This window comes from Pristiophorus japonicus, chromosome 6 (assembly GCF_044704955.1).
Source record: "Pristiophorus japonicus isolate sPriJap1 chromosome 6, sPriJap1.hap1, whole genome shotgun sequence".
In the NCBI taxonomy this organism is placed as follows: Eukaryota; Metazoa; Chordata; class Chondrichthyes; family Pristiophoridae; genus Pristiophorus; species Pristiophorus japonicus.
Window position 1 is genome coordinate 225706426 of NC_091982.1, and position 25667 is coordinate 225732092.

At 54.0% G+C, this 25667-nt stretch overlaps 1 protein-coding gene across 1 annotated transcript in view; it reads left to right on the forward strand.

The window, feature by feature from the left end:
• The window catches only part of trpc1 (transient receptor potential cation channel, subfamily C, member 1), a 112423-nt gene that overhangs the window by 36854 nt on the left and 49902 nt on the right, over window positions 1-25667 (forward strand). The window contains exon 7 of the mRNA XM_070883658.1: window positions 950-1286. Coding sequence (XP_070739759.1) covers window positions 950-1286 — 337 coding nt within the window. The remainder of the gene's footprint in view (window positions 1-949; window positions 1287-25667) is intronic.

The window sequence follows — 25667 nt, forward strand, 5'->3', positions numbered from 1 at the left end:
GCGGACGGTGGGAATCGGCGAACAGAGTGGTCCGAAATCCGGCAAAACCCAAAATCTGGCGCGGACTCAGTCGAGGATTTCAGATTTCAGGCAAGTAAATCAACAGTCTGAAATCTGGAATCTTCGACTGAATCCGCGCCGAATTTTGGGTTTTGCTGGATTTCGGACCTTGCCACTCAAAACCCGGCACGGATTCGGTCGAGGATTCCAGATTCCAGACTACTGATTTCCTTGTCTGAAATCCAGAAAATTACAAAAACCGGCACGGACTAGGCCCCGAGGATTCCAGATTTTGGATGTTGTACCTGTACCATCAATGAGAATAGCACCCTAAAACAAGAAACACGGCACAATAAATAAAAAAAACACCTCACATATTTAAAATGAATTAAAATTAAATGTTTTAGAAAAAATAGTTTTTGGAATTTTTTTTAATGGGGTTAAAAATAAACACCTTAATGGACAGGGTTTTTAATATAAAAATGAATGATTAAATGTAAGTTTTCCATGTTTTGAAACTGTTACGCTGGTAAAAGTAAGCTTATACACCTGCCTTTACCAAGTGTAAAAGTTTGGAGGACATTCACTGGGCAAGAGTTGGGCAAATATCCCAATCTCTGCCCCGCGGATCTCCTTCCTGCGGGGATGCGTAGAATCTGTCTAAAGACATTTTGACAGATCGGAAAAGTTGGTTCTCGGTGCTTGTGCATCGCGCCTCGAAAACCGGCTTTTACGAAGCCTCGCTGGGCGCGTGCACACTTCGTACAGACCCGGCAAGGCCAGAAATTCGACCTGCTGAATAATATAGGTCACCTATGCCAGTAAATGAATGCATACTAAGGGGTAATATACAGTAAACATCGTGTACAAGATAGGAAGCCAATATAGTGTATGGTGTGTGAATGCAAACCATAGTTGACTACTGTCTTTCACTTTCTATATCCTGCAGTTTGTGGCTCAATCCAATTGCCAGCAGTTTCTGAACACAGTCTGGTTTGGGCAGATGGCAGGCTACAGGCGGAAGCACACCTGTAAGAAGATTCTGACTGTTCTGTCAGTGGCCGCACTGTGGCCAGTGTTGTCTCTCTGTTACCAGCTGGCACCAAAGTCTCGAGTAGGAAGAGTCATTCACACTCCGTTTATGAAATTCATCATTCACAGTGCATCATATTTCACTTTTCTGCTGTTGCTGAACTTATACTCACTGGTGTACAATGAAGACAAAAAAAACACGATGGGCCCAGCACTAGAAATGATCGACTACCTCCTGATTATATGGATAATTGGTAAATCAAGTTATAATAGAGAGATCTCTCTCTCTCGATCTCTATCTCGATCTCTATCTCTACCTAACTACACACCAGATGGCAGTCAGTGAGTACAACAGTAACTTAGTTGAACAGTTCCGATGATGTTTTAAACTAAGGGCAGAGTAATACTACATGTACCAGTGTCAGACTGATGGAAGGCAGACCGAATTGTATTATTTATAACAGTATAACTATTTGTACTGCACTTTTTTTGACACGTGTCTGTCAAGCCCCCTGTCCAGCTCCGCTCCCCACACCCCCCACCCCCCTGTCCCACTCCCTCCCGGCCCCAAATCAAATCATACCCTCCACGTGGTGCCGAGAAGCAGAGCCTGAGGCCCAAGACCCCCACACCCCCCGACTCTCTCTCCTCTCCCCCACCCCCCCCGACTCTCTCTCCTCTCCCCCCTCCACCCCGACTCTCTCTCCTCTCTCCCCCCCCGACTCTCTCTCCTCTCCCCCCTCCACCCCGACTCTCTCTCCTCTCTCCCCCCCGACTCTCTCTCCTCTTTCCCCCCCCCCGCGACTCTCTCCTCTCCCCCCCCCCGACTCTCTCCTCTTCCCCCCCCCCCCAACTCTCTACTCTTAACCCCCCGACTCTCTACTCTTACCCCCCCGACTCTCTCTCCTCACCCGCCCCCCCCGACTCTCTCTCCTCGCCCCCCCCCCCAACTCACTCCTCTTCCCCCCTCCCGACTCTCTCCTCTCTCCCCTCCCCACCCGACTCTAGCTCCCCTCCCCCCCCGACTCTCTCTCCTCTCCGCCACCCCCCGACTCTCCTCTCCCCCCCGACTCTCTCTCCTCTTCCCCCCCCCGACTCTCTCTCCTCTCCCCCCCGACTCTCTCTCCTCTTCCCCCCCCCGACTCTCTCTCCTCTACCCCCCCGACTCTCTCTCCTCTTCCCCCCCCCCGACTCTCTCTCCTCTCCCCCCCCGACTCTCTCTCCTCTCCCCCCCATGACTCGCCCTCCTCTGCGCCCCCGACACTCATTCCTCTCCCCCCCCAACTCTCTCTCTCCTCTCCCCCCCCGACTCTCTCGCCTCCCCCCCCACCCGACTCTCTCTCCTCTCCCCCCCCCCCCGACTCTCTCTCCTCTCCCCCCCGACTCTCTCTCCTCTCCCCCCCCCGACTCTCTCTCCTCTCTCCCCCCCCGACTCTCTCTCCTCTCTCCCCCCCCGACTCTATCTCCTCTCCCCCCCGACTCTCTCTCCTCTCCCCTCCGACTCTCTCTCCTCTCCCCTCCCGACTCTCTACCCCCCGACTCTCTCTCCTCTTTCCCCCCCCCCCGACTCTCTCATCTCTCTCACCCCCCCCCCGACTCTCTACCTCCCGACTCTCTCTCCTCTTCCCCCCCCCCGAATCTCTCTCCTCTCCCCTCCCCCCCGACTCTCTCATCTCTCTCACCCCCCCCCCGACTCTCTACCTCCCGACTCTCTCTCCTCTTTCCCCCCCCCCGAATCTCTCTCCTCTCCCCTCCCCCCCGACTCTCTCATCTCTCTCACCCCCCGACTCTCTCTCCTCTCCCCCCCCCGACTCTCTACCCCCGGCTCTCTCTCCTCTTCGCCCCCCCCCGACTCTCTCTCCTCTCTCTCCTCTTCCCCCCCCCCCCGACTCACTCCCCCCCCGACTCTCTCTCCTATTCCCCCCCCCCCGACTCTCTCTCCCCTCCCCCCCTCTCCGACTCTCTCTCCTCTCCCCCCGACTCTCTCTCCTCTACCCCCCCGACTCTCTCTCCTCTCCCCCCCCGACTCTCTCTCCTCTCCCCCCCCGACTCTCTCTCCTCTCCCCCCCGACTCTCTCTCCTCTTCCCCCCCGACTCTCTCTCCTCTTCCCCCCCGACTCTCTCTTCTCTCCCCCCCGACTCTCTCTCCTCACTCCCCCCCGACTCTCTCCTCTCCCCCCCTCCCGACTCTCTCTCCTCTCCCCCCCATAACTCTCTCTCCTCTCCACCCCCCGACTCTCTCTCCTCTACCCCCCCCGACTCTCTCTCCTCTCCCCCCCCGATTCTCTCTCCTCTCCCCCCCCGACTCTCTCTTCTCTCCCCCCCCGACTCTCTCTCCTCACTCCCCCCCGACTCTCTCCTCTCCCCCCCTCCCGACTCTCTCTCCTCTCCCCCCATAACTCTCTCTCCTCTCCACCCCCCGACTCTCTCTCCTCTACCCCCCCGACTCTCTCTCCTCTCCCCCCCGACTCTCTCTCCTCTCCCCCCCGACTCTCTCTCCTCTTCCCCCCCCCGACTCTCTCTCCTCTCCCCCCCCGACTCTCTCTCCTCTCCCCCCCCCGACTCTCTCTCCTCTCCCCCCGACTCTCTCTCCTCTCCCCCCCGACTCTCTCTCCTCTCTCCCCTCCCCAACTCTCTCTCCTCTCCCCCCCCGACTCTCTCTCCTCTCTCCCCTCCCCGACTCTTTCTCCTCTCTCCGCTCCCCGACTCTTTCTCCTCTTCCCCCCCCAGACTCTCTCTCCTCTCCCCCCCCCAGACTCTCCTCTCTCCCCTTCCCGACTCTCTCTCCTCTCACCCCCCGAATCTCTCTCCTCTCCCCCCCCGACTCTCTCTCCTCTCCACCCCCCGACTCTCTCTCCTCTCCCCCCCCGACTCTCTCTCCTCTCCCCCCCCGACTCTCTCTCCTCTCCCCCCCGACTCTCTCTCCTCTCTCCCCCGCCGACAATCTCTCCTCTCCCCCCCGACTCTCTCTCCTCTCTCCCCCGCCGACTATCTCTCCTCTCCCCCCCGACTCTCTCTCCTCTCTCCCCTCCCCGACTCTCTCTCCTCTCTCCCCTCCCCAACTCTCTCTCCTCTCCCCCCCCCGACTCTCTCTCCTCTCCCCCCCGACTCTCTCTCCTCTCCCCCCCGACTCTCTCTCCTCTCTCCCCCGCCGACTCTCTCTCCTCTCTCCCCTCCCCAACTCTCTCTCCTCTCCCCCCCCCGACTCTCTCTCCTCTCTCCCCTCCCCGACTCTTTCTCCTCTCTCCCCTCTCCCGACTCTCTCTCCTCTCCCTCCCCCGACTCTCTCTCCTCTCTCCCCACCCCCCCGACTCTCTCTCCTCTCCCCCCACCCCCCCGACTCTCTCTCCTCTCCCCCCACCCCCCCGACTCTCTCTCCTCTCCCCACCCCCCCGACTCTCTCTCCTCTCCCCACCCCCCCCGACTCTCTCTCCTCTTCCCACCCCCCCCGACTCTCTCTCCTCTCCCCACCCCCCCCGACTCTCTCTCCTCTCCCCACCCCCCCCGACTCTCTCTCCTCTCTCCCCCCCGACTCTCTCTCCTCTCCCCCCACCCCCCCGACTCTCTCTCCTCTCCCCCCACCCCCCCGACTCTCTCTCCTCTCCCCACCCCCCCCGACTCTCTCTCCTCTCCTCACCCCCCCCGACTCTCTCTCCTCTCTCCCCCCGACTCTCTCTCCTCTTTCCCCCCGACTCTCTCTCCCCCCCCGACACTCTCTCCTCTTCCCCCCCCCCCGACTCTCCCCCCCCCGACACTCTCTCCTCTTCCCCCCCCCCTCTCTCGCCTCTCCCCTCCCCCCCGACTCTCTCTTCTCTCCCCTCTCCCAACTCTCTCTCCTCTCCCTCCCCCGACTCTCTCTCCTCTCCCCCCACCCCCCCGACTCTCTCTCCTCTCCCCCCACCCCCCCGACTCTCTCTCCTCTCCCCCACCCCCCCCGACTCTCTCTCCTCTCCCCACCCCCCCCGACTCTCTCTCCTCTCCCCCCCCCCCCCGACTCTCTCTCCTCTCCCCACCCCCCCCGACTCTCTCTCCTCTCCCCACCCTCCCGACTCTCTCTCCTCTCCCCACCCCCCCCGACTCTCTCTCCTCTCCCCCCCCCCGACTCTCCTCTCCCCACCCCCCCCGACTCTCTCTCCTCTCTCCCCCCGACTCTCTCTCCTCTCTCCCCCCCCGACTCTCTCTCCTCTTTCCCCCCCGACTCTCTCTCCCCCCCCCGACACTCTCTCCTCTTCCCCCCCCCCCGACTCTCCCCCCCCCGACACTCTCTCCTCTTCCCCCCCCCCCCTCTCCTCTCCCCTCCCCCCCCCGACTCTCTCTTCTCTCCCCTCTCCCAACTCTCTCTCCTCTCCCCCCGCCTGACTCTCTCTCCTCTGCCCCCCCCGCCCCCGACTCTCTCTCCTCTCCCCTCCCGACTCTCACTCCTCTCCCCCCCGACTCTCTCTCTTCTGCGCCCCCGACTCTCTCTCCTCTGCGCCCCCGACTCTCTCTCCCCTCCCCCCGACTCTCTCCCCTCCCTCCCCCCGACTCTCTCCCCTCCCCCCCCATGACTCTCTCCCTCCCCCCCCCGACTCTCTCTCCTCTCCCCCCCCCCGACTCTGTCTCCTCTCCCGCCCCCCGACTTTCTCCTCTCCCCCCTCCCCGACTCTCTCCTCTCTCTCCTCTACCCCCCCCCCCGACTCTCTCTCCCCACCCCCCCGACTCTCTCTCCACTTCCCCCCCCCCGACTCTCCTCTTCCCCCCCCCCCCGACTCCCTCTCCTCTCCCCCCCCGACTCTCTCTCCTCTCTCCCCCCCCCGACTCTTTCTCCTCTTCCCCCCGCCCCCCCCGACACTCTCTCCCCTCCCCCCCCGACTCTCTCTCCTCTCCCCCCCCCGACTCTCCCCCCCCCGACTCTCTCCTCCCCCACCAACTCTCTCTCCTCTTTCCCCCCCCCCAACTCTCACTCCTCTTCCCCCCCTCCCGACTCTCTCCTCTCTCCCCTCCCCACCCGACTCTAGCTCCCCTCCCCCCCCGACTCTCCTCTCCGCCACCCCCCGACTCTCCTCTCCCCCCCGACTCTCTCTCCTCTTCCCCCCCCCGACTCTCTCTCCTCTCCCCCCCCGACTCTCTCTCCTCTTCCCCACCCCGACTCTCTCTCCTCTACCCCCCGACTCTCTCTCCTCTTCCCCCCCCCGACTCTCTCTCCTCTCCCCCCCGACTCTCTCTCCTCTCCCCCCCATGACTCGCCCTCCTCTGCGCCCCCGACACTCATTCCTCTCCCCCCCCAACTCTCTCTCTCCTCTCCCCCCCCGACTCTCTCGCCTCCCCCCCCACCCGACTCTCTCTCCTCTCCCCCCCCCCCCGACTCTCTCTCCTCTCCCCCCCCGACTCTCTCTCCTCTCCCCCCCCCGACTCTCTCTCCTCTCTCCCCCCCCGACTCTCTCTCCTCTCTCCCCCCCCGACTCTCTCTCCTCTCTCCCCCCCCGACTCTATCTCCTCTCCCCCCCGACTCTCTCTCCTCTCCCCTCCGACTCTCTCTCCTCTCCCCTCCCGACTCTCTACCCCCCGACTCTCTCTCCTCTTTCCCCCCCCCCCGACTCTCTCATCTCTCTCACCCCCCCCCCGACTCTCTACCTCCCGACTCTCTCTCCTCTTCCCCCCCCCCGAATCTCTCTCCTCTCCCCTCCCCCCCGACTCTCTCATCTCTCTCACCCCCCCCCCGACTCTCTACCTCCCGACTCTCTCTCCTCTTTCCCCCCCCCCCGAATCTCTCTCCTCTCCCCTCCCCCCCGACTCTCTCATCTCTCTCACCCCCCGACTCTCTCTCCTCTCCCCCCCCCGACTCTCTACCCCCGGCTCTCTCTCCTCTTCGCCCCCCCCCGACTCTCTCTCCTCTCTCTCCTCTTCCCCCCCCCCCCCGACTCACTCCCCCCCCGACTCTCTCTCCTATTCCCCCCCCCCGACTCTCTCTCCCCTCCCCCCCTCTCCGACTCTCTCTCCTCTCCCCCCGACTCTCTCTCCTCTACCCCCCCGACTCTCTCTCCTCTCCCCCCCCGACTCTCTCTCCTCTCCCCCCCCGACTCTCTCTCCTCTCCCCCCCCGACTCTCTCTCCTCTTCCCCCCCGACTCTCTCTCCTCTTCCCCCCCGACTCTCTCTTCTCTCCCCCCCGACTCTCTCTCCTCACTCCCCCCCGACTCTCTCCTCTCCCCCCCTCCCGACTCTCTCTCCTCTCCCCCCCCCGACTCTCTCTCCTCTCCCCCCCATAACTCTCTCTCCTCTCCACCCCCCGACTCTCTCTCCTCTCCCCCCCCGACTCTCTCTCCTCTCCCCCCCCGATTCTCTCTCCTCTCCCCCCCCGACTCTCTCTTCTCTCCCCCCCCGACTCTCTCTCCTCACTCCCCCCCGACTCTCTCCTCTCCCCCCCTCCCGACTCTCTCTCCTCTCCCCCCCATAACTCTCTCTCCTCTCCACCCCCCGACTCTCTCTCCTCTACCCCCCCGACTCTCTCTCCTCTCCCCCCCGACTCTCTCTCCTCTCCCCCCCGACTCTCTCTCCTCTTCCCCCCCCCGACTCTCTCTCCTCTCCCCCCCCGACTCTCTCTCCTCTCCCCCCCCCGACTCTCTCTCCTCTCCCCCCCGACTCTCTCTCCTCTCCCCCCCGACTCTCTCTCCTCTCTCCCCTCCCCAACTCTCTCTCCTCTCCCCCCCCCGACTCTCTCTCCTCTCTCCCCTCCCCGACTCTTTCTCCTCTCTCCGCTCCCCGACTCTTTCTCCTCTTCCCCCCCCCAGACTCTCTCTCCTCTCCCCCCCCAGACTCTCCTCTCTCCCCTTCCCGACTCTCTCTCCTCTCACCCCCCCGAATCTCTCTCCTCTCCACCCCCCGACTCTCTCTCCTCTCCACCCCCCGACTCTCTCTCCTCTCCCCCCCCGACTCTCTCTCCTCTCCCCCCCCGACTCTCTCTCCTCTCCCCCCCCGACTCTCTCTCCTCTCCCCCCCGACTCTCTCTCCTCTCTCCCCCGCCGACAATCTCTCCTCTCCCCCCCGACTCTCTCTCCTCTCTCCCCCGCCGACTATCTCTCCTCTCCCCCCCGACTCTCTCTCCTCTCTCCCCTCCCCGACTCTCTCTCCTCTCTCCCCTCCCCAACTCTCTCTCCTCTCCCCCCCCGACTCTCTCTCCTCTCCCCCCCGACTCTCTCTCCTCTCTCCCCCGCCGACTATCTCTCCTCTCCCCCCCCGACTCTCTCTCCTCTCTCCCCTCCCCAACTCTCTCTCCTCTCCCCCCCCCGACTCTCTCTCCTCTCTCCCCTCCCCGACTCTTTCTCCTCTCTCCCCTCTCCCGACTCTCTCTCCTCTCCCTCCCCCGACTCTCTCTCCTCTCTCCCCACCCCCCCGACTCTCTCTCCTCTCCCCCCACCCCCCCGACTCTCTCTCCTCTCCCCCCACCCCCCCGACTCTCTCTCCTCTCCCCACCCCCCCCGACTCGATCTCCTCTCCCCACCCCCCCCGACTCGATCTCCTCTTCCCACCCCCCCCGACTCTCTCTCCTCTCCCCACCCCCCCCGACTCTCTCTCCTCTCCCCACCCCCCCCGACTCTCTCTCCTCTCTCCCCCCCGACTCTCTCTCCTCTCCCCCCACCCCCCCGACTCTCTCTCCTCTCCCCCCACCCCCCCGACTCTCTCTCCTCTCCCCACCCCCCCGACTCTCTCTCCTCTCCCCACCCCCCCCGACTCTCTCTCCTCTCCTCACCCCCCCCGACTCTCTCTCCTCTCTCCCCCCGACTCTCTCTCCTCTTTCCCCCACGACTCTCTCTCCCCCCCCGACACTCTCTCCTCTTCCCCCCCCCCCCCGACTCTCCCCCCCCCGACACTCTCTCCTCTTCCCCCCCCCCTCTCTCTCCTCTCCCCTCCCCCCCCGACTCTCTCTTCTCTCCCCTCTCCCAACTCTCTCTCCTCTCCCTCCCCCGACTCTCTCTCCTCTCCCCCCACCCCCCCGACTCTCTCTCCTCTCCCCCCACCCCCCGACTCTCTCTCCTCTCCCCACCCCCCCCGACTCTCTCTCCTCTCCCCACCCCCCCCGACTCTCTCTCCTCTCCCCCCCCCCCCCGACTCTCTCTCCTCTCCCCACCCCCCCCGACTCTCTCTCCTCTCCCCACCCCCCCGACTCTCTCTCCTCTCCCCACCCCCCCCGACTCTCTCTCCTCTCCCCACCCCCCCCGACTCTCCTCTCCCCACCCCCCCCGACTCTCCTCTCCCCACCCCCCCCGACTCTCTCTCCTCTCTCCCCCCCGACTCTCTCTCCTCTTTCCCCCCCGACTCTCTCTCCCCCCCCCCGACACTCTCTCCTCTTCCCCCCCCCCCGACTCTCCCCCCCCCGACACTCTCTCCTCTTCCCCCCCCCCCCTCTCCTCTCCCCTCCCCCCCCGACTCTCTCTTCTCTCCCCTCTCCCAACTCTCTCTCCTCTCCCCCCGCCTGACTCTCTCTCCTCTGCCCCCCCCCGCCCCCGACTCTCTCTCCTCTCCCCTCCCGACTCTCACTCCTCTCCCCCCCGACTCTCTCTCTTCTGCGCCCCCGACTCTCTCTCCTCTGCGCCCCCGACTCTCTCTCCCCTCCCCCCGACTCTCTCCCCTCCCTCCCCCCGACTCTCTCCCCTCCCCCCCCATGACTCTCTCCCCTCCCCCCCCCGACTCTCTCTCCTCTCCCCCCCCCCGACTCTGTCTCCTCTCCCGCCCCCCGACTTTCTCCTCTCCCCCCTCCCCGACTCTCTCCTCTCTCTCCTCTACCCCCCCCCCCCGACTCTCTCTCCCCACCCCCCCGACTCTCTCTCCACTTCCCCCCCCCCGACTCTCCTCTCCCCCCCCCCCGACTCCCTCTCCTCTCCCCCCCCGACTCTCTCTCCTCTCTCCCCCCCCGACTCTTTCTCCTCTTCCCCCCCGCCCCCCCCGACACTCTCTCCCCTCCCCCCCCGACTCTCTCTCCTCTCCCCCCCCCGACTCTCCCCCCCCCGACTCTCTCCTCCCCCACCAACTCTCTCTCCTCTTTCCCCCCCCCCCAACTCTCTCTCCTCTCCCCCCCCGACTCTAACTCCTCCCCCCCCCGACTCTCTCTCTCTCTCTCTCTCCACTCCCGACTCTCTCTCTCTCTCCACTCCCGACTATCTCTCTCTCTCCACCCCCCGACTCTCTCTCTCTCTCTCTCTCTCTCCACCCCCCGACTCTCTCTCCTCTACCCCCCCCCCGACTCTCTCCTCTCCCCCCCCAGACTCTGTCTCCTCTCCCGCCCCCCCCCCCGACTCTCTCCTCTCACCCCTCCCCGACTCTCTCCTCCCTCTCCCCTCCCCCCCCGACTCTCTCTCTCTCTCTCTCTCTCTCTCTCTCCACCCCCGACTCTCTCTCTCTCTCTCTCCACCCCCCGACTCTCTCTCCTCTCCCCCCCCGACTCTATCTCCTTTCCCGCCCCCCCCGACTCTCTCCTTTCCCCCCTCCCCGACTCTCTCCTCTCTCTCCTCTACCCCCCCCCGACTCTATCTCCTCTCCCGCCCCCCGACTCTCTCCTTTCCCCCCTCCCCGACTCTCTCCTCTCTCTCCTCTCCCCCCCCGACTCTCTCTCCTCTACCCCCCCGACTCACTCTCCTCTACCCACCCCGACTCTCCTCTTCCCCCCCCCCCCCGACTCTCTCTCCTCTCTCCACCCCCGTCTCTCTCTCCTCTCTCCACCCCCCGACTCTCTCTCCTCTCCCCCCCCCGACTCTCTCTCCTCTCCCCCCCCCCCGACTCTGTCTCCTCTCCCGCCCCCCGACTCTCTCCTTTCCCCCCTCCCCGACTCTCTCCTCTCTCTCCTCTCCCCCCCCCCCCCGACTCTCTCTCCTCTACCCCCCCGACTCTCTCTCCTCTACCCCCCCGACTCTCTCTCCTCTACCCACCCCGACTCTCCTCTTCCCCCCCCCCCCCCCGACTCTCTCTCCTCTCCCCCCCCGACTCTCTCTCCTCTCTCCACCCCCGTCTCTCTCTCCTCTCTCCACCCCCCGACTCTCTCTCCTCTCCCCCCCCCCGACTCTCTCTCCTCTCCCCCCCCCCCGACTCTGTCTCCTCTCCCGCCCCCCCCGACTCTCTCCTCTCCCCCCTCCCCGACTCTCTCCTCTCTCTCCTCTACCCCCCCCCGACTCTCTCTCTCTCTCTCTCTCCACTCCCGACTCTCTCTCTCTCTCCACTCCCGACTCTCTCTCTCTCTCTCCACCCCCCGACTCTCTCTCTCTCTCTCCACCCCCCAACTCTCTCCTCTCCCCCCCCCGACTCTCTCCTCTCCCCCCCCAGACTCTGTCTCCTCTCCCACCCCCCCCGACTCTCTCCTCTCCCCCCCTCCCCGACTCTCTCCTCCCTCTCCCCTCCCTCCCCCGACTCTCTCTTTCTCCCCCCCCCCTGACTCTCTCTTTTCCCCCCCCCCCCCGACTCTCTCCCCTCTCCCCCGCCTCTCCCACCCCGGCTCTCTCGCTCTCACTCTCCCCGCACCCCCTCCCCCCGGTTCACTCTTCCCCCCCCCCCCCCCCCCCGCCCCTCCTTTTGAGTGGTGGCGAGTGGCCGAGAGGGCTCGTGGGCTGCCGACAAGCAGCGCCGGGGGGCAGAGAAGGGAGATGAGAGAGAGGCTGGAGACGGAGAGAGAGAGAGAGAGAGAGAGAGAGGGGCTGGGGGGGGGGGGAGAGAGAGTGGTTAGGGGCGGAGAGAGAGAGAGAGAGAGAGAGAGAGGCTGGGGGTGGGGAGTGGAGAGAGAGAGAGGCTGGGGGGGGGAGAGAGGGAGAGAGAGAGAGGTTGGGGAGAGAGAGAGAGAGAGAGAGAGAGAGGTTGGGGGGAGAGAGAGAGAGAGAGAGAGAGAGGCTGGGGAGAGAGAGAGAGGTTGGGGGGAGAGAGAGAGAGAGGTTGGGGGGGGAGAGAGAGAGAGAGACTGGGGGGGAGGGGCGAGACGCGGGGTGGCGGAGGGAGGGAAGAATTGGAGGGGAGAGAGGGAACTCAGGGAAGATGGATCACGTTCTTCCAACCCTCTACAAGGGACATCGTTGGAGTGGATGCTATCCAGAAGTCACACACTGTCACTATTCACTTCATACCCCATAAACCTGTAAACAATCCGCACACAATGCCTGCCCCATCTGTGGTGGGTGGGGGGTGGGGGGAGGGGGGAAGGATTCACTTGCGCTGGGGTAAGGCACTTCGGCTGGGGAAGGCATGCACTTGGACTGGGGTAAGGCACTTTGGCTGGCCCTTGCTGTCTTCTGGGGAGCTCTGTCCTCTGTCGCTTCAGGAAGTCAAAGTGGATCGAGTTACAATTTGCAAAGTCAGTGAGACCTTGGGATGTGCGGTTCCTGTTACACATTCCAGTGAAACTTCAGGGTGTGGCTTATCCTCCAACAGGACCAATCATGGACAAAGGGTGGAGCAAGGCGGCCATTTTTGCAGTACAAATAATGTGTCACCCATTGGGAAGTCAAAATGGAGGTTCACACAAGCGTGGTCTCTCAATGGCTGCCTCAGTTCAATTTTCCGACTTCACTTCCAAATTACACACAGAGTTTGTATCGGTGCATTGTTGAACCTGCTTTGCATCAGTACAAACTGTGTACTATAACTGTCGACAAAAGATACTGGAGCATCTTAAGAATGCCAACAGGATCCAAGACGGGTTGCAACCTTAAACTCACTGACAGCTGTTTAGTTTAGGTGGCCTTTCATATTTAAAGATTGTTTTGTATTTTCTCATGAACATACAGTTTGCATTTGGAGCTTGGTGAGAAGATTCTAATTGTAACTTTCAAACGGGAGAAAGATATACAGGTTGAGCTTCGAAATCCGGAGTTCTGAAATCCGGACATCGCACTGATCCATGGAAGGGTCGTCTGGAATTCGGAAAATGTTCTTAAATCTGGAAAGTTTTTTTAAACCGATTACCAATGTGACTTGGGTTGAGGGAGGGGGGGGAAATTACCCCCCAAAAATTCCAAAAAATACAAATTCACAAAGCATTCACAAAACCTTTACCGACTAAATCGCTGAAAAAGAATTAAAAAATAAAAACTTTAACTTACTTTTTTGCAGGTCTTCAACGCAAGTTTTTTCCGGCCGCCGATGCTGCCGCCCCAGACCCTTCCCCGCTCCCCCTCCCCCACCCCCCGTCATTCCGGACCCTCTGCCGTTCCCCCCCCCCCACCAAGCCACCGCAGCACCCTTACCTTGGCCCAGGCGTTTCCAGATTCGGGACATTGGAAAGCCATTCTGGATTTCGGGTATTTCCGGATTTCGTAACAGCCTCAGGCCCAAGATTTCCGGATTTCGGACGCTCTACCTGTATGCTTGAAATGGAAAAAAAATTGCAGGGCTCTGGGTAAAGAGCTGTGGGAGTGGGTCTGATTGGATTGGCTTTCAACAACCTGGCACAGGCATGATGGGCCAATGGCCTTCTGTGCTGTATGATTCCATGATATCACATAAAGCTGACATGGATAGAGGAGATCACACTGCATGGGCTATAGCATTATGAAATGTATCTCAGCAACTGACCATTGACAAGCTATTTAATGCGTATAGAAATGTTACAATTCTAAAAAGGCAGGTGCACCATCAGATAACAAATATGTGAGTGCCAGCAATTCGGATGCATTGGTATTTACTACTGATCGATGTTGGTGTTGCTCATGGGGCTTTGGAGCTCAGGCTGTTGCAGTGGTGGGGAGTGGTGCTCAGGCAGGGGAGGTGCACTTGGCCACAGAAAGGATTTGGAAAAGCGTTTCTGAGAGATGTACTTGGGAAATAACAAAATACTGTTTCTTACCCAGTGCAGATAGATGAATAAATAAATGAGTTCCACTTATACCACAGTTAGATACATACATACATTTAATATGTCATGGGCACCATAAAGGCACTTCCATCTTGCAGAATGGAATCGAACGTTTGATCTTACGGATTCTGTGTGTGGTTTTGTAGCTCTCCCATTATGTTTTGTTTGTATGCGGCATCTCTTTCACGCTCTCGCATATATTTTTTTAAGATTCCAAAAGTTACAAGCATAATAATCTATATCAGACTTGCATAAACTAAAACCAATTTTTCTCAGGTTACAGTCCCCAGGTTATACCAGCAGTTTTTCTTAACTTTAAACGCTATGTTTAAAATTTAAATATATTGACTCCGCAAGATCCTGCAAATCCATTGGCAGGAGAGGCGCACCAATGTCGGTGTTCTCGCTCAGGCCATCATCCTCAGCATCGAAAAACTGACCTCGCTCGATCAGCTCCGCTGGACGGGCCACATCGTCCGCATGCCTGACACGAGACTCCCAAAACAAGCGCTGTACTCAGAGCTCCGACACGGCAAGCGAGCCCCAGGTGGGCAGAGGAAACGCTTCAAGGACACCCTCAAAGCCTCCTTGAAAAAGTGCAACATCCCCATTGCCACCTGGGAATTCCTGGCCCAAGACTGCCCAAAGTAGAGGAAAAGCATCCGGGAAGGTGCTGAACACCTCGAGTCTCATCGCCAAGAGCAAGCTGAAGCCAAGCGTCGACAGCAGAAGGAGCACTCAACAACCCAGGCACCCCACCCACCCGTCCCTCCAACCACCGTCTGCCCCAGCTGTGACAGAGACTAGTTCCTGCACTGGACTCTTCGGTCACCTGAGAACTCATTTTTAGCGTGGAAGCAAGTCACCCTCAACTCTGAGGGATTGCCTATGATGAAACATAGAAGCATAGAAATTTACAGCGCAGAAGGCCATTCCGGCTGACAAAAAGCCACATGGCCCTTGGTCAGCAGCCCTGAAGGTTACTATAAACCTATGAACGATGACGGAAAGGCAAAGAGCAGCCAGCCCAACTAATCTGCCTCACACAACTGCGACACCCCTTATACTGAAACGTTCTACACTTTCTACAATTGTACAGGGCCTTGGTGAGGCCACACCTTGAATATTGTGTACAGTTTTGGTCTCCTAATCTGAGGAAGGACATTCTTGCTATTGAGGGAGTGCAGCGAAGGTTCACCAGACTGATTGCCGGAATGGCAGGACTGACATATGAAGAAAGACTGGATCGACTAGGCTTATATTCAGTGGCTTAGAAGAGCTTAGAAGAATGAGAGGGAATCTCGTAGAAACATATAAAATTTTGATGGGACTGGACAGGTTAGATGCAGGAAGAATCTTCCAGATGTTGGGGAAGTCCAGAACCAGGGGTCACAGTCTAAGGATAAAGGGTAAGCCATTTAGGACCGAGATGAAGAGAAACTTCTTCACTCAGAGAATTGTGAACCTGTGGCATTCTCTACCACAGAAAGTTGTTGAGGCCAGTTCGTTGGATATATTGAAAAGGGAGTTTTACTGCTAAAGGGATCAAGGGGTATGGAGAGAAAGCAGGAAAGGGGTACTGAAGTTGCATGATCAGCCATGATCTTATTGAATGGTGGTGCAGGCTATGTTTCTATGTACTTCACCCCAACCGGAGCCATGTGATCTCTTGGGAGAGGCAAAAACCAGCTAAAAACCCAGGCCAATTTAGGGAGAAAAAATCTGGGAAAATTCCTCTCCGACCTATCCAGGCGATGAAACTCATCTAGGTGATCACTCTGGCTGTATTCTATGCCCTGCAATACTTACCATTATATCTGTTCCATCCAACAAAAGGTCATCCAGTCGAATCCTAATTACTAGTTCTAGGTCCATAACCTACAGGTTACTGCACTTTAACATAGAAACCCTCAGTCCCCTAATATTTCCGGAAGATTATTTGTGTCTTCCTTAGTGAAGACAGAACCAAAGTATTTGTTCAGTTGGTCTGCCATTTCTTTGTTCCCCATTATAAATTCACCTGATTCTGACTGCAAAGGACGTACACTTGTCTGTACTAATCTTTTTATCTTCACATATCTATAGAAGCCCATCCAACCATCTCTTAAAAGTGGTGAGGGTTTCTGCATCCACCACTCTTCCAGGCAGCGAGTTCCAGATCTCCACAACCCTCTGTGTAAAGAAGCCCCCCTCAAATCCCCTCTAAACCTTCAACCAACCACCTTTAAAACTATGCCTCCTTGTAATAGACCCCTCCAGCAATGGAAATAGACCCTTACTATCCACTATGTCCAGGCCCCTCAATATTTTGTACACCTCAATGAGATCTCCTCTCAACCTCCTCTGTTCCAATGAGAACAAACCCAGCCTATCCAATCTGTCCTCATAACTAAGATTCTCCATTCCAGGCAGCATCCTAGTAAATCTCCTCTGCACCCTCTCTAGTGCAATCACATCCTTCCTATAATATAATATAACTGCACGCAGTACTCCAGCTGTGGACTAACCAAAGTATTATACAATTTAAGCATAACTTCCCTGCTCTTACATTCTGTGTTTCGGCCAATAAAGGCAAACATTCCATATGCCTTCTTAATCACCTTATCCACCCGGCCTGCTACTTTCAGGGATCTGTGGACAAGCACTCCAAGATCCTTTTGTTCATCTATACAATTAAGTGGCCTACCACTTAATGTGCATACCCTTATTAGCCCTCCCACTTCTCTGAATTAAATTCCATTTGCCACTGCCCTGCCCACCTGACCAGTAGATTGATATCCTCCTGCAGCCCATGACTTTCCTCTTCATTATCAACCACACAGCCAATTTTAGTGTCGTCTGCAAACTTCTTAATCATACTCCCTACATTCAAATCTAAATCCATATATATCTCAAAACACAAGGTTCCCAGTACTGAGCCCTGTGGAACCCCACTGGAAACATCCTTCCCCTTTGCTTCCTACCTCCAAGCCAATTTTGGATCCAACTTGCCACTTTGCCCTGTATCCCTTGGGCTTTAACCTTTATGACCAGTCTACCATGTGGGACCTTATCAAAAGCTTTGCTAAAGTCCATATATACTACATCGTACGCACTACCCTCATCGACCCTCTTGGTTATCTCCTCAAATAAATTCAATCAGGTTAGTCAGACACGATCTTCCCTTAACAAATCTGTGCTGATTGTCCCTAATTAATCCTTGCCTTCCAAATGCAGATTTATCCTGTCTTTCAGGATTTTTTCCAATAATTTTCCCACCACTGAGGTTAGGCTGACAGGCCGAGTAATTACAGGCCTATCCCTTTCTCCTTTCTTAAACAGGGGTACTACATTAGCAGTCCTCCAATCCTCCGGCACCATGCCCAGATCCAAAGAGGACTGGAAAATGATGGTCAAGGCCTCTGCTATTTCCTCTTTTACTTCGCTCAACAGCCTGGGATGCATTTCATCCGGGCCTGGGGACTTGCCTACTTTCAAAGCTGCTAAACCCCTTATTACTTCCTCTCTCACTATATTTATTTCATCCAGAATATCACATTCCTCCTCGATAGCAGTATCTGCATTGCCCCTTTCCTTTGCGAAAACAGATGGAAAATATTCGTTAAGAACCCTACCAACATCTTCCACCTGCACACCAAAAATTACCCTCATGGTCTCTAATAGGCCCTACCCTTTCTTTAGTTACCCTCTTACGCTTAATATATTTATAGAACATCTTAGGGTTTTCCTTAATTTTACTGGCCAAGAATTTCTTGTGCTCCCTCTTAGCATTCCTAATATCCTTTTCAATTTTGCCTTTTAACTTTCTATATTCCTCTAAAGATTCTATAGTATTTAGCCGTTGGTATATGACATAAGCCTCCTTTTTTTTCTTAATCCTCCCCTGTAAGTCCCTAGACATCCGAGGAGCTCTAGAATTATTTTTCCCAGCCTTTTTCTTTAAGGGCACATGTTTGTCCTGAGCCTTCCAGATCTCCTCCTTAAATGCCTCCCACTGTTCCGACACTAATTTACCCACAAGTAGCTGTTTCCAGTCCACTATGGCCAAATCACTCCTTAACTTAGCAAAATTAGCTTTTCCCCAATTCGGAACTTTTATTCCAGGTCTATTCTTGTTCTTATCCATAACTAACTTGAATCTGACTGAATTATGGTCACTGGCATCCAAGTGCTCTCTCACTAATACCCCTTCAATCTGCCCAGCTTCATTCCCCAAAACTAAATCCAAGACCGCCCCCTCTCGATGATTGCCTTCTGTTTCCTTCATGGTTAGAGAAAAGAACAAATAATTTGCATTGATATAGTGGCTTATCATATGCTCATGATGTCCCAATGCACTATACAGCCAATAGATCACTGTGAAAGTGCAGTCACCTCTGTTATGGAGGCAAAAGGACAGCCTATTTGCACACAGCCAGGTGCCACGGCAGCAGTGAGATGAATCGCCAGTTAATATGTTTGGCTGGTGTTGGTTGAAGGGTCACTGTTGGCCAGGGTAAATCACTGCTGTTCTTCCACAATGCATCATGGATTCGTTTACATCCATCTGAACAGGCAGATGGGCCTGAGTGTAACATCTCATCTGACAGATGGCACTTGTGGGCAAGTCATAAATACAAGATGCAATAAGGAGTTCAGGAGAAACAACTGATTCCAGAGAATGGTTAGAATGTGGAACTTGCTTTCAAAAGGAGTAGTTGAGATGAACAGCATAGATATATTTAAGGAGAAACCCGAAGTGCACGAGGGAGAAAGGAGGTAGAAGGTTATGGTGATGGGATTAGATGAAGTAGGGTGGGAGGAGGCTGGTGTGGGGCACAAACCCTGGCACAGACCCGTTGGGCCCAATGGCTTGTTCCAGTGCTGTACATTCTATGTATTCTCCAATAGCACTCCCTCAGTACTGCACTGAAATAGCAGCCCAGATTACGTGGTAAAGTTCTGAAGTGGGACTGCAACCCATAATCTTCTGATTCAGAGGCGAGTAAAACCACTGAACCAAACTGACACTTGTAAAAGTACAAATACAATGTTTTAAGCAAAAATAATGCAAATTATAATTCCTTTCAAAAGTTTCCATTGACTTCACTGAAAATAGAAATCACAAGAGATGCATAATGGGATGATTGATTCGATATCGCTCGTTTTATACTCTCGTCCCAAATCAAATTTGCTCTCAGTGAGTTTTGCCGTTCTTTCTGCAGCTCAATTTTAGTAATCAGTCATGGATCCCATGTAAAAGGGAACTGGATAAATATTTGAAAACAAAACATTTAAACTAGTGTGGGGAAAGGCATGCGGAAGGAACTCCATGGATAGCTCTTCCAGGCCGGACTGAACTTTTCAATGATTCTAAGATGAATAGTAATTGCTTTTTCTTAAAAAGCTTCAATGCTTTGAATCATACACTATTCATAAATTCATTTTAATATCAAGATGATAGGTTTTTAATGCAACTATCTTGTCATGTGTTACTAAAAATAATACCAGAACTGCGAGGGTATACATCAGGAAAGGATGAACAGGCTGGGTCTCATTTCTCTTGAAAAAAGAAGGCTGTCAGAAGGGATGACCCAATAGAGGTCTTTAAAATTATGAAAGGTTTTGATAGAGTAGATACAGAGAGAGTGTTTCCACTAACTCGAGGCTATCAATATAAGATAGCCACCAAGAAATCCGATAGGGAATTCAGAAGAAACTTCTTTACCGAGAGAGGGGAAAATGTGGAACTCGCTGCCACAGGGAGTGGTTGAAGCGAATAGTATCAATGCATTTAAGGGGAGGCTAGACAAGCAGCTGAGGGAGAAGGGAATAGAGGGTTATGCTGATAGAGTTAGATGAGGTAAGACTGGAGGAGGCTCGAGTGGAGCATAAACACCGGCATGGACTTGTTGGGCCAAATGGCCTGATTCTGTGCCATTTATCCTATGCAAAAAGGTTCATTAAGATTAGCACACATTTCAAAAATGGAATTGTGGGATCTGCCTAACTGGGACTCCAAGCTCTTAACATTTTAGCAAGGAGGTGCCGGAGCTTCTGATATACAATTTCCCCAATTCCCTTCAGTAAAGTCTGTGTATTGACTGCCAAAACTTCACTCTGAAAAGTGTGAGAATCCACTGTAGAAAACTATTTCACAGCTTTTTTATTAGCCCCCAAGAATCCCCATAGACAAAGTATTTGATTTTTATTAGGCCAATATAGAACTTGAAGCAGACCACCTTTGGGGTCACAGTGATTTGATCATCAAGAGAAAAGTAGTAAGATCGAAAACTTCCAACTTAAATGTTCTGCTGCTAAGTTTATAATAAATAACTATAATTTGTCAAACTCCTGGTAATTAGATGGTCATTTACCTTTTTTTTTAGAGAGATTAAAACTGTTCCATACAAGCCTCTGCAAGGTTCCACATGTAAGTGCCGAGGTTGGCTTCTGAGAGCTTGGGACCAGAGTTTGAGACATATTTACATTTTCTTGACTATTGGAAGCGCTGGAATACAGAATCCAAGCAAGCGGAGATGACTATGTGTACTTAGATGCTGACACTTGACTGTGTTGTTAAACAAAATGCTGTCATGCTAAGATTATTTCTTCAGCCAGAACTCGGGGTCCAAAATTCAAATCTTGATTTCCTTGCATTTTTTTTGGATGGTGGGGGTGGGGGGTGTGAAGGTGGGTGGAAGGACGGGAAAATATAAAGAGAGAGGAATAGGCAAGTAGCAAATGGTAGTACTGTATTAAATGATAATTTGGCAGTATTTATTTGTCTCTATATGATGGTGTTAATGATTCACAAAATTAACTAACAGCTTAATGGTACAGATTGATCCTCCCTTATCCAGAACTCCCTTATCCAGAACCACCCCTCGTCCAAAACCATTCTTGGCCATCGGATGGCGCATGCGCAGAACTCCGACATGAACAAATTGAAGCCCCTCCTCGCTGCCGACTCCCGCAATCGCTGGCCTGACCCCGCGACTCTCCGCCCACCCACCCCCCCCACCCCCCCCATGCCATGATCTCTCTGCTGCACTCTCAGCCCCAAGCCAGCCAGCCCCGATATCCCCTTGCTCAATACCTGTACCATCCAATTTAACGTGACCTCCCCTCGTCCAGAAAAATCCCTTATCCGGCACAGGCCATGTCCCGAGGGTTCCGATAAGGGAGGTTCAACCTGTAGTTGGTTAGCAGATTTATATTGTCTGGCACTGTAGTTCTTCAATTCAAATTTCTGCATCACTGAGGTAGATTCTTAACGTAATACCTGGGCATAAACCTAGCATTGCGGATTGGCAGTCCATTATAGAAATCGCCTGGTTTTCACTTCCATTGAAACCACGGTGCTATTGCTGTGCGATATAATTTTCCATAGACTTCTGCATCTGGAATAAAGAATATCTGTTTATAATTTTTTGAGCCAAAATTCAGTAAAAAGATTATATAGCACAGCTGTCGCTGTTGTTCAGTGGATAAATGCTTCATTTGGTGTGATACTAAATCATGTATACCAGGGAGATGCTAGGTTCGATCACAAGTCAGTGCTTGGCCAATCTCAGCTAGGGCAAAGGTAAAGGCCCTGCCACTGTCCTCAGTGTAGCTCACACAAAGAAAGGACATACCTGACTGACATGGTGACCCCCCGGAGAGAAAGGATCCAGTTGTGGATGTTGAATGAGGACAGGATTGGACTCAGCAGTGATGACACCATGCCCAAATAGCCTGCCAACACTCAGGCCTTGAAATTGCTGGGGCTCCACTCTGGGGCAGCTAAACCCTGTCCACCTTTGCCCCTGGCCAGAGACCTCATCCCAAATCCTGGGAATGGGATCTTTTACATACCCCCAGGGCTTGGCCAGCAGTGCCTGCAAGAGTGCATCAATGGCACCTACCCCAGCCTAACCCAATCTGCCCCTCTGAAGTGGACCGGCACTTTGCTCCTGTATCTGAAGTCCCCTCAAAGCCCAAATGAGCCAAAGAAAATATTTTTTATGTGGTTCTTTGCCTCTCAATGAAGCCAGTCTGATACTAGAGATGTTTTAGGGTCTTCAGGAGGCCTCAAAGAGACTCGCGCCAGATTTCAACTTGCCTGTGTTCCATTGAGGCCTTTCCAGGGAAGAAGATCTGTTGAGGAGCCTCTGACCAGAATTGAAATATCCTGTCTAAACCGGGTGTAGTCCCCGTGGAGCTGGGTTCCAGACCATATCCTAGGCATCCCGAATGTAAATGAGTTATGCCTTTCCTAAGCCAGGATCTTCGGGGCCTTTCTGCCTGGATACACGTGTGAAAGAGATCTGAAGAATGGTCACTTGGCATGATACTGGATATCTGCTGGCTCCCATTCCAGTATCCATCCAGGCTTTAGGAAAGGAGCAGAGAAAATTGGCAAAAGAAAGCACAAGAACTTCATAAAAATATTTGTGAACCAGTGGATCATCACACAAACCATAAATCTTGATTTAGAACTGCTGTATGAAGTCACCATCAGTATGCATCTGGCCAATTGAGGGCATCTCTGATGATGAAGAAATGGCAATATATTTCCAAGTCGGGATGGTGTGTGACTTGGAGGGGAACGTGGAGGTGGTGGTGTTCCCATGCACCTGCTGCCCTTGTCCTTCTAGGTGATAGAGGTCGCGGGTTTGGGAGGTGCTGCCGAAGAAGCCTTGGCAAGTTGCTGCATTGCATCTTGTAGATGGTACACACTGCAACCACGGTGCGCCAGTGGTGGAGGGAGTGAATGTTGAAGGTGGTGGATGGGGTGCTTCCTTTGTTGTTGGAGCTGCACTCATCCAGGCAAGTAGAGAGTATTCCATTACACTCCTGACTTATCCTGACCACACTCCTATTTCCACCTATGTAACATCGCCCATCTCCGCCCTTGCCTCAGATCATCCGCAGCTGAAGCCCTCATCCATGCCTTTGTTACCTCTAGACTTGACTTGACTATTCCAATGCACTCCTGGCTGGCCTCCCACATTCTACCCTACGTAAATGAGAGATGATCCAAAACTCGGCTGCCTGTGTCCTACCTCGCACCAAGTCCCACTCACCCATCACCCCTGTGCGCCCTGACCTACGGTTAAACAACGCCTCGATTTCAAAATTCTCATCCTTATTTTCAAATTCCTCCCTGGCCTCGCCCCTCCCTATCTCTGTAATCACACACCCCCCCCCCCCCCTCCCCGGAGATGTCTGCGCACCTCTAATTCTGCCCTGCTGAGCATCTCTGATTATAATCGCTCAACCATTGGTGGCCTAGGCCCCAAGCTCTGGAACTCCCTGCCTAAACCTCTCCGCTTCTCTACCTCTCTTTCCTCCTTCAAGATGCTCCTTAAAACCGACCTCTTTGACCAAGCTTTTGACCACCTGCACTAATTTCTAATTATGCAGCTCAGTGTCAAATTTTTATTGCATAACGCTCCTGTGAAGCACCTTGGGACATTTCACTACGTTAATTATAATTATTTAAATACACATTATTGTTGTTGACTTGTTCCTCATAGATGGAGAAAGGCTTTGGGGAGTCAGGAGGTGAGACACTCACCGCAGAATACCCAGCCTCTGACCTGCTCTTGTTGCCACAGTATTTATGTGGCTGGTCCAGTTAAGTTTCTAGTCAATGGTGACTCCCAAGATGTTGATGATGTGGGATTCGATGAGGGTAATGCCATTGAATGTCAAGGGGAGATGGTTAGACTCCTGTTGGAGATGGTCATTGCCAGGCACTTGTATAGTGTGAATGTTACTTGGCACTTATCAGCCCAAGCCTGAATGTTGTCCAGGTCTTGCTGCATGGGGGCATGGACTGCTCCATTATCTGAGGAGTTGCAAATGGAACTGAACACTGTGCAATCATCAGCGAACATCCCCACTTCTGACCTTATGATGAAGAGATGGTCGTTGCTGAAGCAACTGAAAATGGTTGGGCCTAGGACACTGCCCTGAGGAACTCCTGCAGCGATGTCCTGCTGGAGGTACAACAGGACACTGGTGAAACCCCTGTGACATTTTGGGCCATATAACTTCAGCTTTGTGATTTTAAGCTTCTTGATAGTGGTAATGTATTCTTTAATTTCTTTAGTCTCAGTCCTGTGAATAACTGGGAATTGTCAGTGAAATTGTATGCAGCATTTTCAGTCTGTAGAAACTGGAGGTGCCAGATGTGCAGTAAGCTTAGAGACAAGATTTAATTCCTGGTATTAGCCTCGGCCCCAACATTGACGCTAGTATGGTTTTGAAGTGCTTTGGTGTGAAAAAATTGATTTTATCTTGCAAAACATTGTGGAATTATGCAAAGGATAAATGGATGAATATTTAAATCCCAATTTTAATGCTTTGCTGCTCTATCATGATATTGATTTTGTTGTGCTGAGATGATGGGGAAGAACGATAGTTTGCTCAGTATGGAATGTTTATCATACCAGAAAGAAATGGACCAAATATGGCACAAGTTCCATTCAGGACCCCTGACCAGTTGATTCTAGTGGTTCACACACTTTGGGAACATGCTGCCGAGCTCTGCTATTTCCAGCAGGGAGTACTGAACGAAATGGATGATAACTAACATTTTTATTGTGTTGCAATGGAATAAAAAAGACAGACTTGCATTTATATAGCGCCTTTCACGGCCACCAGACTTCCCAAAGTGCTTTGTAGCCAATTAACTACTTTGTTTTTGAAGTATGGACACTGATGCAATGTAGGAAACGTGACAGCCAATTTGTGCACAGCAAGCTCCCAGCCATGTAATTAAGACCAGATAATCTGTTTTAGTGATGTTGATTGAGGAATAAATATTGGCCATGAATAACTCCCCTGTTCTTCTTCGAAATAGTGCCATAAGAACATAAGAAATAGGAGCAGGAGTCGGCCATTTGGCCCCTCGAGCCTGCTCCACCATTCAATACGATCATGGCTGATCGAATCATGGACTCAGCTTCGCTTCCCTGCTCGCTCCCCATAACCCTTTACTTCCTTATCACTCAAAAATCCGTCTATCTCCACCTTAAATATATTCAATGACCCAGCCTCCACAGCTCTTTGGGCAGAGAATTCCATAGATTTACAACCCTCTGAGAGAAGAAATGTCTCCTCATCTCAGTTTTAAATGGGCGGTCCCTTATTCTAAGACAATGTCCCCTAGTTTTAGTTTCCAGTATGAGTGGAAATATCCTCTCGGCATCCACCTTGTCGAGCCCCCTCATTATCTTATAAGTTTCAGTAAGATCACCTCTCATTCTTCTGAACTCCAATGTGTATAGGCCCAACCTACTCAGCCTATCTTCATAAGTCAGCCCCCTCATCCCCGGAATCAACCTGGTGAACCTTCTCTGAACAGCCTCCAATGCAAGTATATCCTTCCTTAAATACGAAGACCAAAACTGCATGCAGTATTCCAGGTGTGGCCTCACCAATATCCTGTACAGTTGTCGTGGGACTTCTCTGCTTTTATACTCCATCCCCTTTGCAATAAAGGCCAACATTCCATTTGCCTTCCTGATCACTTGCTGTACCTGCATACTAACTTTTTGTGTTTCATGCACAAGGACCCCCAGGTCTCTCTGTACTGCAGCACTTTTCAATTTTTCTCCATTTAAATTATAATTTGCTTTTCTATTATTTCTGCCAAAGTGGATAACCTCACATTTTCCCACATTATAATCAATCTACCAAATTTTTTCCCACTCACTTAGCCTGTCTATATCCCTTTGCAGATTTTTCTGTCCTCACAATTTGCTTTCCCATCCATCTTTGTAACATCAGCAAACTTGGCAACATTACACTCGGTCCCTTCATCCAAGTCATTAATATAGATTGTAAATAGTTGAG